The sequence below is a fragment of the Crocodylus porosus genome, unplaced genomic scaffold (genome assembly GCF_001723895.1).
Source record: "Crocodylus porosus isolate Cpor-Errol unplaced genomic scaffold, CroPor_comp1, whole genome shotgun sequence".
NCBI classification, from domain to species: domain Eukaryota; kingdom Metazoa; phylum Chordata; order Crocodylia; family Crocodylidae; genus Crocodylus; species Crocodylus porosus.
The window spans coordinates 51,123,835-51,139,980 of NW_017728949.1; the positions used below are offsets into that span (position 1 = coordinate 51,123,835).

A 16,146-nucleotide genomic window follows, 5' to 3' on the forward strand; every position below is an offset into this window, starting at 1 on the left:
CATGGGTGCAGTATGGCTCGGCAGGGCACTGCATGCTGTCTAGGAGCTGAGTTCACTGGGGCACTGCCAAGCTGTGCTGCACCCATGCTCTAGGGCAGCTGCCATGTGAGTGCCAAGTGGGGGGGATGATCCCCACTGCCCCGCACTGTGCGAAGGGACTCTTCCATGAGCCCTCAGAGGCCCCGATTGTCACTACCAGAGCCAGTGAGTATGGGGCTCTTTTTTTTTTGTGTAAGTGCCGGGAGGCTGGGCCAGGCAGGGGATGTAGCTGGGCAGGGTAGCTTTGGGGGCTTCTCCTGCAGCTTCTCTGACTGTGCCTGCCTCTTCCCCAGTGTGGGGCGCCATGAGGGCTATGACCTGCTGCTGCATGCCCAGCCAGCACAGGGGGGGTGCAATGCAGACGCGGCTCGCTCCAGGTTGCAGCAGGGCATAGCCCCCACTCCCAGCACTGATGTGCCAGTGTCATTGCTGGGAGTGGGAGTTCTGCTCTGCTGCCGCTTGCCAGCCAGCACAGGAGGGTTCAGGATGCAAGTATGGCAGCACTGGGAGTAGGGCTATGCCCTGTTGTCACTTGTCCCCTTCTGCCTGGAGTAAGCCATGCCCACATCCCACCCCACCACCACCACCTTGGCTGGGCAAGCAGCAGCAGGGCAGAGTCCCCACTCCAACTGCTGCCGCACCCACATTCCACACCCCCCCTCTCTCTCTCTGAGTAATATGGCCCTCTGCCTGCTGGGCAGCTTGTCCCAGTCCCAGCCCCAATCCTTCCCTCCCCCTTGCCCCTGCTTTTAAAAATCTCTTTGAAAGATGTGTCCCCAAGTCCTTTACCTTCTTTATCCAACACCATATCTTGTCAGTGTGATCAAAGCCTATACTGAATCATTGCATTCTAATTACAGGAGCAAATTGGGTGGAGGAATGACTCTTTACATCTACTAGTTTTTGTGAGTGATGCTGATTCCCATTTTGGAATGGACAGTAAACTGGCTGGAATTGTTATTCCAAATGATGGAAATTGTCACTTGGACCACAACAATGAATACTCCATGTCAACAGTTTTGGTAATTCACTCCATTTTTCAAACAATTCTCAGAGTGGAATTTTAAAGCAGAGGAGAGATGGTTTGCCACTGTAATGCCAGTGTATACTTGATTAGTGATATATATTAGGAGCCAGGAAATCCAGTCAGTACAGCTTTTCATAAAATCAGAACAAAACTTAATAAGTACATTATGACAGAGAGCTGCCACAAGTGGGAACAGGATCTACAGGTATTCTTCCCTGAGGGGAAGAATAAAATATGCATTAATCACATTTTCTTAAAGGGAGGGAATTAAGGAGCATTTTAGGAATTTGTAAGAAACCACAGAGGTCAGGAAAACTTTTGAAACAAAAATTGCAGCATATAAAAATAATACTAACTATTCATTATAATTCTGTAGTAGGTTCCAGGGGCCCCAGTCAGGACCTGAAGTGCCAGGTGTTATACAAACACAAAGGCAGACACTGCTCTTGTCTCAAGATTTTAGAATCTTGGAATGTAAGAAACATATGTAGTTCAAGAGAATTCTAAAGGCTTGTATTCTAGAAGCTTTCTGACTTCAGACCGAAGGGGTTTTAAAATATCATACAAGTGAAGTCATTCAGTTCTTTGTAAGAATGTGAGCACAAGCAGAAAGTCTCACACGTACACATTTACTGTGTTTGCATGTAGTTTATAATAACATTTCTATTACAGTGAGCACATGGTATTAATTATAATAGAAATAATACATTGCATGTGATTTTCTTTGCAGATGATATGATAGGATATTATTTTAATCCTTGTCTCTTACCTGCTTCACCTTTTTATTCCAAAAGCCTTTATTTGACCCTCTTTGTATTTTGTTTTCAGGAGTACCCAACAATTGGACAACTTATAGACAAGCTTGTCCAAAACAATGTCTTATTAGTTTTTGCTGTAACCAAGGACCAAGTTCCCTTATATGAGGTGAGGTACCTAAAATACTTAATTCTGAACTATTTTTCTGTAATATTCTTCCTAAGTTGATACAGTAATGCTTAAGAAGTCTAGCATTAAAGAACCTACCCTACAAGGTACATATTTAATAAAAATAGTGAGAAAATATCAGATACCTGCTACTAGATTTAGAACCTCTAAAACTCAGTTTCTTTGAAACCACCTTAGCATGTTCTGATTTTATGATTCTTATGTCACTTTTAAATTGGGTTTTAAGCTGAATCACACTGTGAGTAACTACTTTTCTAAGTCACAGTAGATAAGGGTGATTAACCCTTAAACTTGTCTAAACTGTTCAGTGTAACCATTAGCATTGGGCTTTTATCTCTTATGATGCTGGGTATGAATACTTGAACCTGCATTTACTTTTTGCAAGACAAGAACAGCCCCTGAAACCAAAAGTCTTCCTGAAATGTTTTGTTTATCTCTCAGGTAATGTGTTTTCACTTGATCTGATAGGTTTTTCACTTCAAGCTCTTCAGTCAGAAGTTTCTTTCCAATGAGTCAAATGGGAAACTATCTGAAAAGATAAAAACACAAAAAAATAAACACAATGGTGGACTATTCTCTTTTCCCTCCATCCCCAAGTAGGATTCCCTGTAAGGAGAGAGAAGACACTTACCATGATAGTGTTTGAAGTTAAGAATGCATGTCTCTATTCAATGACTATTTAAAAGGGTCATTGCATGGGAAATAGGAAAAAAGGAAGAGGAGCAATAACTGGACACTTTACTGGTCACTTCATTTTTTATTAATGCATTGAAAGGCTGCGCCTTGGAAATAAAATGTTTGCGTATAGTCAGCCAGACTCACTGCCAGAACTGAGATGAGGTAGAAGATAAAGATGGTTTATATTATTTGCTGTTCGTTTAGGAGTTAGCCAGAGGCAGTTCCATCCAAAAAGGAACACTAGATCAGAATTCAATGATTTGAATAAGGAGTTTGGTTTTTGTTTTATAATATACTAGCCAATTGCCTGTCAAGAATTATGGGGGGGAGGAATAGGCAGGGACAGAGCCCTGTGCCCCACCCCCTGTCCAGGCCCGCTCCCCCCTTCCCTCCTGCTGCTTAGGGTCTGACTCCACTCCCACCTTCCCTGCTGCAGCAGCAGAGAGAGGGGAGGAGCAGCCAGAGCCAGATGCAGGGGGTGTGGGAGAGAACCAGGCCCAAGGGTGAGGAGAAGCCAGCTCACCACAGCAGTGTGGGGATGGGGAGCAGCGGGCCCAGGCTGACACAGTGGCGATGACAGGATGGGAGCAGTGGGCTCAGGGCCAATGCGGGAGATGGGGGGTTGGGGAGGAGTGGGCCCAGGCCCAAGGAAGGAGAAGACCTGCTCCTTCCCTCCCCGTGCTGCTGCCACATCAGGCTGGGCCCACTACTCCCTCCCTCCACTGCCAGGCGGGCCAGCTCCTCCCCCTCCCCCCACGTGAGGCCCAGGCCCACTCTTCCTCTCCCTCCACAACCACCATCGCCACATCAGCCCAGCCTGCTTCTCCCCCCCACCATATCGGCCCACGTTGACCCTGCAGGCAGCAACAATGGAAGGGGGGAGGCCCACCAGTGGCCTCGCCCCCCTTGGCACCCTAACCCTGCTCCCACTCCGTGCCACCATCACCACCTCCAAGGAGAAAGGGCGGGGGTCGAGGCCAGCTCTGGTGGCCACGCTCCCCCCCTCCACTCCATCATTGCTATAGGGTGCTGCTGGCCTTGCCCCCCCCCGATTCTGTCTGCTCCTTTGCCGCTGCCTCCAGGGAGCAAGGTGGGGGGGCAGCGAGACCAGCTGTGCTGTGCCCCCCCACTCCGTCCCCTGTCCCCACCATCATGGCAGTGCTTCACTGTGCCCCCACCTCCTGTCCCAATGCTGTATTCACAGTCTGACTGGCTGTCTCAGTCAGCCAAACAGAGTGCGAATACAGCATTATGGACAGACAGACAGACAGGAAGACAGATTAAGGCTTTTATAATATTAGATGGTTTTTCTTTAAAGTCTTAAGCATGGGAGAATTAGATGTTCGGGTTTTTATTTTAAATTTGATTGACATAACTGGAGAATGTGAGACTTGAGTACAGAGTCTAACTGTTTCTCTTCATGTCCAACATGTTTTTGAAACACAAAAGAATTAGGCTTGAATTTTAATTTTTAAGTATTACCACTACTACTGCTACTATTTTGTGTTTCCTCTGACTGTCCCATCTCACTGTGGAATAATGAGGCTGTAACCACAGGATAGCGGCTGTAGATACCCAGTTACATGACAAAATTCAGTATTGTAAAGATCAAAGGCTTAAGTGGAATATTTTTTATTTTTCTGACAAAGTAACAAGAACAAAAATGCTAGAGATGGATTAGCATTAACTGCATTTTTTGTTGCTTATAAATCATAGTATAGTGTTCCTAACAAACAAAGGATCCACTTGATAACTTTAATGCTACTATAATGCTGGCATGAATATAGAAATGTAAAACCTGCATTAAGAACTGTGTTGGCCAGCTGTGAGGGCACAGATAGAGGTGACAGTTTTTGTCTGACTGGCCCCTGAAAGTAGTCTACAGCCTTGACCGAACAGAAGTGTGTGGCTGCAAAGCACTTTTAAAGGGCCTAATCCTACGAAAAACAGAACCCTCCTTGCATGAAGACATTTCAAAACATAGCATCTTCAGTAACTTTTGTCTGCACTTCCTCCTTACTTGTCACTGTTTTCAGAATGGGAGGGGGAAAGGGAGTGGAGGGAGTTTGGTCTGGGTTTTTTTCAGCCGGCACTGGAGGGTGGGGCAGATATATTCAAAACCCCCTGAGGTGGGGGGCGGGGCTCCAATCCACCCACGCCACTCTTCGGTACTGGCTGGGGAACCCTTAGAACAAGCTCCTTCTGCTCCTTTCCTCCCTCCCATTTGGAAAACAGCCCAGGCTGGCATGGGCCTGTCAGAGACGAAGGGCCAGTGCTAGGGGAAACCGGCTACAGGCTCACAGGCAACAGCTAAATTCCCCTCCCTCCTGCAACCAACAGTGAACTTCTGTTTGGTCCTGGGGATTGTTGCGACTCAGAACACTTCCTGCAAAGCATTCTCAGTTACAGCAGGGAGCTTCACATCTGTCTGTGTCCTGAGAGTGAGCACTGGAGCATTCCTGAGGAGAACTTCACATAGTTAGCAAGAGAAGGGTCTCTTTGGAAAAAGTAATATGGTGTAAAATTAAAGAGATGCTAGATATTTACCTAACTGAGGTCAAGGACCTGATTCAGCATCCATCAAAATCTGTAGCAAGATTTCATTGATCTTGGATCATTGACTGAGTCCCTACAAAAGAAGCTTGGAAACCCATTACAATTTTAATACTCACTCTATAAATGCCATAAATACTTCGCAAATATATTTAGTTAACTTCTGTGAGTTGCTTATATGTTGGAAGCTTCATTCACAATTTCCCTGTGTTACCTAACTGAAGCCCTGGGTCTATATAAAATCCTTTTATTTTAATAATTGTATCATTTGACTTTTGTATCTGAGGCTGATTCCTCAGCCGCAACTGATCAGTACTCCATGCTTAATAACCCCTACCTTGCCCCTGACTGTGAGTAAAACCGGAGTCCAGTTTGGCAGGCAAAAACGTTCAGAAAAGCCTCAAGCTGCTTGCAATAAGACCCCAACCCTCTTATCAACATGCCAGTGATTCTGGCCTGTCACTTTTTAAAATTTATTTGCTAATGTAACAGCTGCTGCTGGATTTCCATTAGGGCTGACTATCCCTACAAAGGCAGAGTGGGAAAGTTTGCAGCCACAGTGTTTTGCAAAGGCATATGCATGGTTTTGATTGACTCCTGAGGCAGATGTGGGGAAGGAACTGAGCCACAGGACACAGCCAGGTTTAGAGAGGGGAGAGGGACTGAAGGCAGGGGACCACACTGAGCCTGCTGTTGCTGTTCTGTGAATCATGAATGCCGCATACCCCCAAAGGCTGGGGGGGCACGGCAAGCTCCCGCAAGTGGCAGCAGCACTGTAGTGGCAGCAAGCGGCGAGCTTCTACAGGTGACCACCTGCAGATGCTGCCAGCAGTGCTGGCAGCGAGGGAGGGTGGGAGGCAAGCAGTGACTGCCCATAGGTGCCGCCAGCAGCATTGGCAGCACTTTTTGCAGGGGGTTCACCACCAATCTCAGGGGGTGCATGTGTACCCACGTGCACTCCCTATGCATCGCCAATGCTGTGAATACAAGCTGTGATCCATGATGGGGAGAAGACCTTTTTAGTATTCTTTCCCCCTCTGAGGCAGAGGGACTTGTAGAGAGGAAAAGGGTTGTAAGAGAGACTTGCCTGGGAAGGCAGCGTGTCAGTCTGGGAAGACTCTGGGGAGAGTTAGCTGAGAAAACAGCCGGGGGCTGTGTGCGTGATAAACCAAGGGTTGTTTCAGTTATCAGCACCAGGGGCTGTGTCTGGGAATTAGAGAAAGATGCTTTTAGGGAAGAGAGACAGCATGTGTTTCTCTCACAGATACAACAGACAGCTGGACCAGAGGAAATCTTCTCTTCCCCATGCAGGCTCTAGCACAGCATTTCCCAACTGGTGTGCTGTCAGGCATGTCCAGGTGTGCCGCAGCATTTTGGACATGGAGCAGAGTGGAAGGGGAGAAGTGGCATGCCGCCCCAGCCAGACATCAACTGGGGGGGTGCCACGCAGCCAGCCAGATGGCATTTTGGGCCAGAGCCAAGGCCCAACCTGGCTGGAGCCATGCCACCCACCTGCTACTGCTGCACACACGCGCCACCCCCTGTCGGTGTCCAGCTGGCTGAGTGCCTCCCCCCCTCCCGCTCCACATCAGGTGTACTGCAGTGTATTGTTATTTAGATGAGTGTACCGTGGAGCAAAAAGGTTGGGAAACACTGCTCTAGCAGAGAGCACTTCACTGGAGCTACATCAGCCAATCTTACTATGTTGCTAATGTAAAGGAGATCTGATGTTTTTATTAACCCTGTGTGCTCCTCTTGAAATTCACTTGAGTCTCAAGGTTTAAGCTGGAGAGTTATACTGAAGGTGTTTTTGATTCAATTAGTACAAAGTGGTTTTAGTTCATTCATTTCTGGCTTTGACAATTAGATTATTGATGTCCTGTTTTGCTATTAACCTCATCCATAGGTTGACTGTTTTGTAAATAATAGACAGTGTAACTAGGTAGACTGTATAATAATAAGTTGCTCTTTTAACTTCAGAGATTTGGACAATATATTGTCCAAATCTATATACTATGTATAATATAATAATATATAATAATCCATATATAATCCAATAATATATCATTGTATAATAATAACACATTCTCTCTCTCTCTCTCTTTCTCTCTCTCTATATATATAGTCCAAATCCATATATAATATAATAAACCATATATAATGGAATAATATATAATAATCAATAGTCCAAATTATATATATATATTGTCCAAATAATATATACAATATTATATTTTAGCCTGGTTTAAGATCCTATCCAAAATTAGAGTCTGTGAACTTTGTAGTAGAAGTGATTTGCTTTGTCTTCAGTGGAGTTACTTTTTGTATATCAGCGTGAATGAAAGCAGAATTTGTGATGTGAGTAGAGAAGAGCTGCTTTTGCTAAATTTAGAAAATCACTTAAATCACTGGATTTTGAATAGACCTCAAACTTTGGGAGGTTATAGTTATATTTGGCACTGACAAAATTAGAATTCTAAAAGGCTCTTAATTATTAAAAATTGATGTTCTTTGGTCAATGAACTATAAGAATGACTATAGAAGAAGAATCATCTTTGTTTGCTCAGGACAGCATTCCATTTTGGCAGCATTCCATTTCCATTCTTTTTATGGGGTTTTATTTAATTTTCCTGAAAAATCAGGGATTTTATTTAGGATAAACTGTTCTGCACTGTAAGAATAAAATTTAAAAAGGCCCCAAAGATTTTAAGCAATATTTATGTTGTATTGAAATTAAAACACCAGAAAACTGTTCTATCCTTAAAAATTATCTTTCAAAATCATACTGGCATCAGAACAAACTTGGAAAATGTTTCCCACATGCAATTAAAACAAAACAGGTTTATAAATATTCCGATAACTATTTAGCTAATGAGACACCTTTGCAATTGTTAAATATTCTAATATATGTACTTCATACAAGCCAGGATTTTTCTCAAAATGCCATATTATAACATTTGCTAGTAGTGTGTGGGTGTAGGGGTGTGTGTGTGTGTGTGTGTGTGTGTACAGCAAGCTTTTGTGACCTAAATCTCACTTCATCAGATGCTCTGAAAGTACAAGTGCAAAGGTATGTATAAGAAAGAGAGAAAAATTAGAATAAAAAAAAAAACAAGGGAGAGTGTGGAAGGGGGAAGAGAGGGCAGGGGAAGCAGTGCAGGAAGAAGCAAACAAACAAGCAATAAGCCTGTAGGAACCAAGGAGTCACAAAAGCTAATCCAGGTAGTGGGATAAGAATCCACAGTCCCTGTTTAAACCATGCATAACCCAGTCCAGTCTGTGAATAATTTCATGTTCTGCAGTTCCCCGTTCAGCTCAGTTTTTAATAGTTTGCCATCTAAGAATAGCCGCCCTGAAGTCAGCAATGGAGTGCCCAGCGAGTTTAAAGTGTTCTGTCACAGGCTTGTGCACCTTTCTGCAATTGATACCAGAGCCATGTTTGTTAATTCTTTCATTTTGGGATTATCTGTCTGCTAATGTTGTCCACAGAGGGGCACCATAAGCAGGTGATGGCATATGTGACATTAGTGGAGTTGCAACAATGGTCCTAGAATGTTGTAATCTTGGATATTTGGTACAATGATGCTGTGGCTTAAATTGATATTGGGGCACAGAAGGCATCTGGGTCTGTTGCAAGGCCTGGTGCCTCACTGAGACTGGGAGTTAGGCTGTGGGGGGCTGACTACAAGCCAAGACAAGTTTGTCCCCCACGGCTACTTTGAGATGGCCATCTTTTTCCTGGAGTGGTTCAAGGTAATTAATGATATGTCGAAGATGTTCAGGCCAGGGGCAATAGGTAACAACCAGAGGGTTTGATATTGTGGCCTGAGGGGTCTGAGTCTGGCTTAGTTGATTTGAATGGCTATAGTGTTGGGGTTGTATTATCATTGCAGAAATCTCTGCAATTTAGACAAACACTTGTCTAGGTTAGTTTAGACAGGGATGGTCCTGCCTAGATGGCATGCTGATCATTGAAACTGGTCATAGCTTCCAGTATGTGCTCAGGATCAGGAACTTGAAACCCTATTTATTGAACAAAAAAATATAACTGACTAGGACTTACTATCGTTACCTTTTCTAAGGAAAGTGAATATTGTGATAGACTATATATACAGGAACTCCTTAAATAGATCTTGCCATTTTCAAAATAAATATAGTATTGAAGTAATCAAATGTGCAGTTATATTTCTCCCTATTCATAATGTTAGCACAGCAGATGTCAGTCATTTCATTTCACTTACCTTCTTGAAGTCCATATTTTTAGCTTAGACCCACATATACCTTTGTGTTGTGTTATCAAATGCATATATATAATGTCAAGTGTATGTTTTGCACCCAATATTTATATATGATTATAACACTGCATTCTTCTAGGAAATATGACCAAAACCAAATTTTATTTTATTTTCTTCTCCAAATTTTTTAAGTATACAGTTATCAAAAATGTGTATATTAGGGCTATGCAAATTTTTTATTTGATTCAGCGGCAATTCAGCCTGATTCGGTGAACAAATCTCCACATCTGAATTGAATCAGAGGACCCTTTAATGTCTCCAAATTGAATCAGAACTCTCCAAATCCATTCGGAAAGATTTGGCAATTCAGATATAGACACAGCTTTAAATGTTTTTTCTACATACCTCTAAGTAGAAGGCAGTTTGTGAATGCTGTGATGCTGGGGCACATGAAGCAACCCACAGAAGCACAGGGGGCTCCCCAGCACACTCAGCTGCAGACCCAAAAGCGGACCAGAAGCACTTCCGGTCCACTTACAGGTCCACCAGAGAGCACGCTGGGGGGTCCCCTGTGCCCTCCGGCTTGGTGACTGGTGCCTCCTGAGTCTGGGGAGTCACCCAGGGTCCCCCCTTAGCTGATTGCTGAGCTGGGAGGCTCTTGTGGGACACTCCATCCACGTTCATGAGCCACACTGGTTCCTCAAGGTATGTAGAAAAAACATTTAAAGCTTGTCTATATCTGAATTGCCAAATCTTTCCTAATTGATTCGGAGGGTTCTGATTCAATTTGGAGAAATTAAAGGGTCCTCTGATTTGATTCAGATTCGGAGATTCGAGAATCGCTAATTCTCTGAATCAGCATCGAATCTTCAGATTTGGATTTGGCCGAATCAAATCAGGGACAGTGATCCGAATCAACGAATAGCATCACTGTCCCTGATTTGGGCCAAATCTGAATCAAATAGGGCCCATTTCACACACCCTAGTGTATATATATAGTTGTCAAAAATATAAACAGGAATGCATTGTATCTCCACAATTTTAAAGTAGCATTAACTAGTATTCTATGGTTACACATTTGCAAGATGCTCAAAAGCAAAAAACTGCAGGGAGAAAGTTGTTTACACTGAGATCCGTTCATTTAAAGAAGTTTATGATGACACAAACAAAAAATTACATCCATGTGAATTTACTCACCTACAGCTGACCAAATAGTATTACTAGTCTCAGCTGAAAGCCACTTCTAAAGCAGTGAGGAATTTATTTCTTCTGAAAAAAATGGAAGTACTAAATTTAATGTGCATTAGGAAAAGGGCATTAATGAATGTGTAGATGCACCCTGTGTGTATCACATTTGGAGATAAAACACTGCACTAGGTTTAATGACATTGTTAATTTTGTCTAAAGCTATGGGTTTCTCAAAATTAGTAGTTAACCAAACACTTTTAAGTGGAATGTCATGCTGTATGAACAGAATTCTTCTTCTCTTGAAATAATTGTTCCTTTATTCCTACCCGAAAATAACACAGCTTGAAAACTTTGCTGTTCGGAAGTTTCATTTTGTTGTAGCCAATTGAAACGAGAAACATTCAAGTTTTAATATCTATACAAAGCTGCAAGTGAATCGTCTAAATTTGGCATCACACTCTGCTACCACTGATTGCATCACAATTCTTGCTCCAATTTACAATGATATAAAAAAGTATGACTTAACTGAGTTTACACCAGCGTAAAAGAAATGAGTTTGCCTATTTGTATCTTCAGGTAAAATAAATCAACTTTTTCATAAATTTATGCTAAAAGTTGGAAGGCTGGCATAATCTGGCTGTTTGTGCCACTCTGGCACTGCAAGAATAGCTGTCTGTATAAACTTGTTGATCATGTGATACAAAGGAATTACACTATGCTGGTAAAAATATGTGTGCTAAAGCATAGGATCATAGGATTGTAATAAAGTAGGGCTGGAAAGGACCTCACAAGTTCATCTAGTCCGCCCCCCTGATCAAGGCAACATCATCCCTGACTAAACCATCCCAGCCAAATATTTGTCTAACCTGCGTCTGAGAACTTCCGAAGATGGAGATTCCACAGTTTCTCTAGGTAGCCTCTTACAATGCTTGACCACCCTCATAATCAGAAGAGTCTTCCTAATCTCCAGTCCCCCCTGCTGCAGATGGAGGGTGTTGCTTGTACTCTTGTCCCCTACAACCACAGAGAAAACTCCTTCTTCATCCTCTCTCTTCTTCATCCATTATCAAATCCCCCCTCAGTCTTCTCTTCTGCAGACTAAGTAGCCTTAGTTCCTCTTGAAAACTTCACTTACAAAACGATCCACAGTTGGCACTTGTCAGAACTACATTGTCATACGGGGGAGGTTTTTTTTGCAAAGAACAAATATAAAATAGGGCCCTAAAATAGTATTTTCTTCTTGTGTATTTTTCATGCCACAGAAAAAAGATCAGTGCATTTTAGATTCTAGATTCATTGCCTCTCACTTATAATCAGCCCATGTAATATCTGTGTTTACAAAATGCAGAGTTCCTCTTTTCTAGCAAACAATCTTCTGTAGACAGCGCTATAATTCACAAGAGTCAGGCATGTAAAATTGCCTGCTGTAATATAAAACATGTTTAATCCTGCTGGTTTACAATAGCACTTTAGCAATGTAATGAATGATAGGTATTCCATACATGATATTTAAAATAATCACAATGCTGTTCTAAGTACAAAGTATAAAAGGGATATAAGAGAATTAAATTGCCTATGTTTAGTGATAACTTTTTGTAAATTTTAAATTTTAAAATACTCCACATTCTATCAGCAGTTTTCTTCTGCAGAGTTTATCATGTTATTGTGTTGTGCTTTTAAGTGCCACATACCAATGGTGCAGGGCACTCCATTGCCTGGGAAGGGTGTTGGGCACAGCAGCATAGGTAAGGGGAAAGGAAGTCTTACCTTCCTGGGCTGCTGTTACTGCTACTCAGTGTCAGCTCCCATGGCTGAGCTTCCTTCAGAGGATGGTGACCTTTTCACTCTCTCCACCCGCCATACATATTGGGAGCGGGGCTATGCTTGCTCTAGCAAAGGCTGTTAGGGGAGAGAGGACCATTTGGCTTACCCTACTTGCCCCCCATCTCCCAGATACACTGTTTGGTGTGGGACTATGCTGCCCTGCTCCTATGGCCAGGCAGGGGCAATGCAGAGCTTCCCTTTCTGCAGCAAAGACTCCCAGCAGGGGAGAATCTTGCACCTCATTGCAGTTGGCACCTACGACTACTGTCCCCTTGTCCTGCCCCAGTTATGCTGCTGTCATGTACATTATGTTTCAGGGCTCTGTTGATTTCAGTACACATGAACGCTGTGTGCCCCTGGAGGCTGGGGGGGCATGGTGAGCTCCCACAGGCAGCGGCAGTGCTGTTGGCAGTGGCAAGCAGGGAACTCCCACAGGCAGCCACGGTGCTGTCAGCAGTGGGGGGGGTGGCAAGCGCCAACCAGCGGTCAGTGACCACGCACAGACACTGCCTGCAGTGTCGGCAGTGGCCAGCGGTGATCTCTCACTGCCCACAGATACTGCCAGCAGTGGTGGCGGCGAAGGGGGGTGGTGAGCAGTGACCGCCCAAAAGCTCCACTAGCAATGTCGGCAGTGCCTTTTTGTAGGGTGTGCATAGGCACCCATGTGCTCCCCTTACACATTGCCAATGTCAGTACATATTGGTTCAGGCCCTAAACACACTAGGGATGCCTACAGACATTAGGGCCCCGCTCTAACTCATGGCACTTTACATAATGCTGAGGCCTGGCCCAGCTCCCCCAATCCCCAAGTTGGGCTCCATTCTCCCCCTTTCCCCTCAACTCTGGCCATTCAAAGCAACTGGGAACTAGGGTTCATTTTTCATGTGATCAGCTATTTTAAAAGCACTCTGTAGCTGTACAAGTGTGTTATGTCACGACTGTGGAGCAGTTTCAGGGGCCCAATTGTACAAAAAATGTCACTTTTGTATGCACCCTAGTAGAAACAAATGAGATGCAAATGAAACTACTGTTCCTAATAATTAGCTACTGAGTATCACATTACAATGATAGCACTGACATAAGATCTGACGTTAGATGACTGCAATTCTATTAACATGAAGCCAACATAAAAACTATAAAGTGTATACCAAGTATACACTTATATAGTTATAAAATGTATAACTATAGTAATTGGTATACACCTATGCAGTGTATCTAATGCAAACATGAGACAGTAGCACATTTTTCAGAAACAATATTCTACCTCATATAGCCCATTCAGTCTTTAGGTCCCCTTAATCTCTGAGCTCTTGTACACCATAAACTGTGTATTAGTTAACACTTATCTCCAAACAAAAAAAATTGTAATGGTTATAGCAAATGCCTAATTAAAATCACAATGCTAATAAGGGTGGTAGAGTTTCGTCCTAATTATTTTTATTAAAGACCAGAATAATTAGACTTCAATAAAAATGGGAAATTATTTGGTTGGGATGGGATTTTCAGATGTACCTAGGAAGAAAATCCCAAAAGGTAATTCAGAACTTCTTATACTCTGTCCCCACATGATTTAGACAAATGAATGGGTGGATCTAGGATTTTGTAAAGGTAGCTACAGGAGCAGCAACCACTGCTTCAGGAGCGGCTGAACCTCTGCTTCTAATTTCTCCCCCCACCATAGGAACAGGCAGACCACACCACAGGAGCAGCATCCAAGGACTTTTTTTAAGTCCCCTAATCAGGTAAGAATCTCTCCTCCCCCTCACTTGTCACCCCTCCTCTTCCCTTTTGTGCTCAGCAGCACATCTCCCCTCCCCTCTCATTTCCCCCTCCCCTGTCTGCAATTGCCACTGCCTCTAGTTTCTTCATGCCCTGCTCCAGGTGAGCTTAGCAGGGAAGTGGGCGCAGCTGGAGCCAGTGGCAGTGCTGGGAGGGGGAGAGGGAAATGGGAAAGGAAGCTGAGCCAGGAGGGAAAGGGAGAGGAGGGCATGCTGAGACAGGTGGCATTCTTACCTGCTTCAAAGATTTTAAAAAGAGTCCTCAGATGCTACTCCCACAGTGTGGTCTAAAAGTGATGTGGAGGGTGCAACTGTGGCACTGCACTCCCTCTGAATTAGTCCTGGAAGCATGTCCTACTGACTTTCACTAGAACTAGTACTTCTCTGTTAATCTTCAGGCTAGGGCCAGACATTCAAAAAGCCTGAGCCTGAACTGATTCAACCTTTGCAGGTTAGTCTAACTGGGAAAATTCATGTGCCTACAGTCAGGGGTGACGTGTAGGAGGTTCACGCAGGTGCACATGCATGCCCTGAGAATGGCAGTGCATCCCCCAAAAAAGGTACCACTGACACTGTTGGCAGCACCTGTGAGCAGTCACCACTTGTCACACCAACTGACACTGCTGGCAGCATCTGCAGGCAGTCCACGATCCCCATTGGCTGCTACCAACACTGCCATCAGTGTCTGCAGGTGGTCACCAACCCCTGGTCAGTGCTTGCCACCGCCCCCCCTGCTGCTGACAGCACGAGTGGTGTTTGCAGGAGCTCCCCCACTTACCATCACCATGCTCCCACTGCCACAGCCATACTCCCGCCGCCGCTGTGCCACCCCAGCCACCAGGGGCATGCATCATTCATGCCTACAGTAACTCAGGCTGGAAGCCAGGGGGTGCTAGAGCCACCCTCCCTGCCCTTCCCCAGAGCTAAACTGAGGGGTCATGGTCAAGCCTCAGCAAGGCTCTGATTAGGGAGGGGGTGAGGGAAAAGCCTGGGACTGCACCCTGCCTGCAGTCCCAGGCTTTTCCCTGCTCACTGCTCAAGGGCCAGGGGTGTTGCCAGCTTGCAGCCCTGGGTTAGCACTCTGAGGCAAGGTGGGGTATGCAACGCATGCGTCTGTTGATGATATGGATCTTTTCACTCTCCCTCCCTGCTTCTGTGTACTGTCTGCAGCAAACTGAGGCAAACAAGCTGGGGGAGAGCTGATAAAAGAGTTTATCCCTCTTATCTCAGTGTTTATTGCCCCATTAACAAGGAAAAATGGCCATAAGTTGTTGGAGAGTAGGTTTAGATTAGACATCCATAAGAACTACTTCACAGTTAGGGCAGCTAGGATCTGGAACCAACTTCCAAGGGAAGTGGTGCTGGCTCCTACCGTGAGGGTCTTTAAGAAGAGGCTTGATCCTACCAGATCCAGAACCTACCTGGCTGGAGTCATTTGAGCCCAGTTTTTCTGCTGACCAGGAGGGGGGTCAGACTTGAAGATCTACAAGGTCCCTTCCGACCCGACTTCTAGAATTCTATGATTAAGAAAACATCAGAGAGACATTACCATATATCTGTTGATTCAGCACAGACCCAGCATGTAATCTGTTGGCTAATACACAGACACCTCAGCAAAGGCAGAAGGGACAGGGGAATTTGTGCCTAGTAGAGTGGTGAGGGGGAGGGAGGGAGGGGAGCAAACAACTCTTTCATAGTTTCATAGTAGTTTGGGGTCAGAAGGGACCCGAACAGATCATCTAGTCTGACCCCCCACCACTGGTAGGAGCACATGCTGGGATCACATGACCCCAGACAGGTGTTCATCCAACCTCTTTTTGAATTTACCCAAGGTAGGAGTGAGGACCACTTCCCTAGGAAGTTGGTTCCAGATCCTAGC

The 16,146-nt window shown here is 44.5% G+C and overlaps 1 protein-coding gene across 3 annotated transcripts in view; it reads left to right on the top strand.

Moving 5' to 3' along the window:
* ITGB6 (integrin subunit beta 6) overlaps nt 1–16,146 on the top strand; it is a 59,677-nt gene that overhangs the window by 8,003 nt on the left and 35,528 nt on the right. For all 3 annotated transcript variants that reach the window (XM_019554371.1, XM_019554373.1, XM_019554372.1), the window contains exons 7-8: nt 900–1,061; nt 1,895–1,990. In XM_019554371.1, coding sequence (XP_019409916.1) covers nt 900–1,061; nt 1,895–1,990 — 258 coding nt within the window. The remainder of the gene's footprint in view (nt 1–899; nt 1,062–1,894; nt 1,991–16,146) is intronic.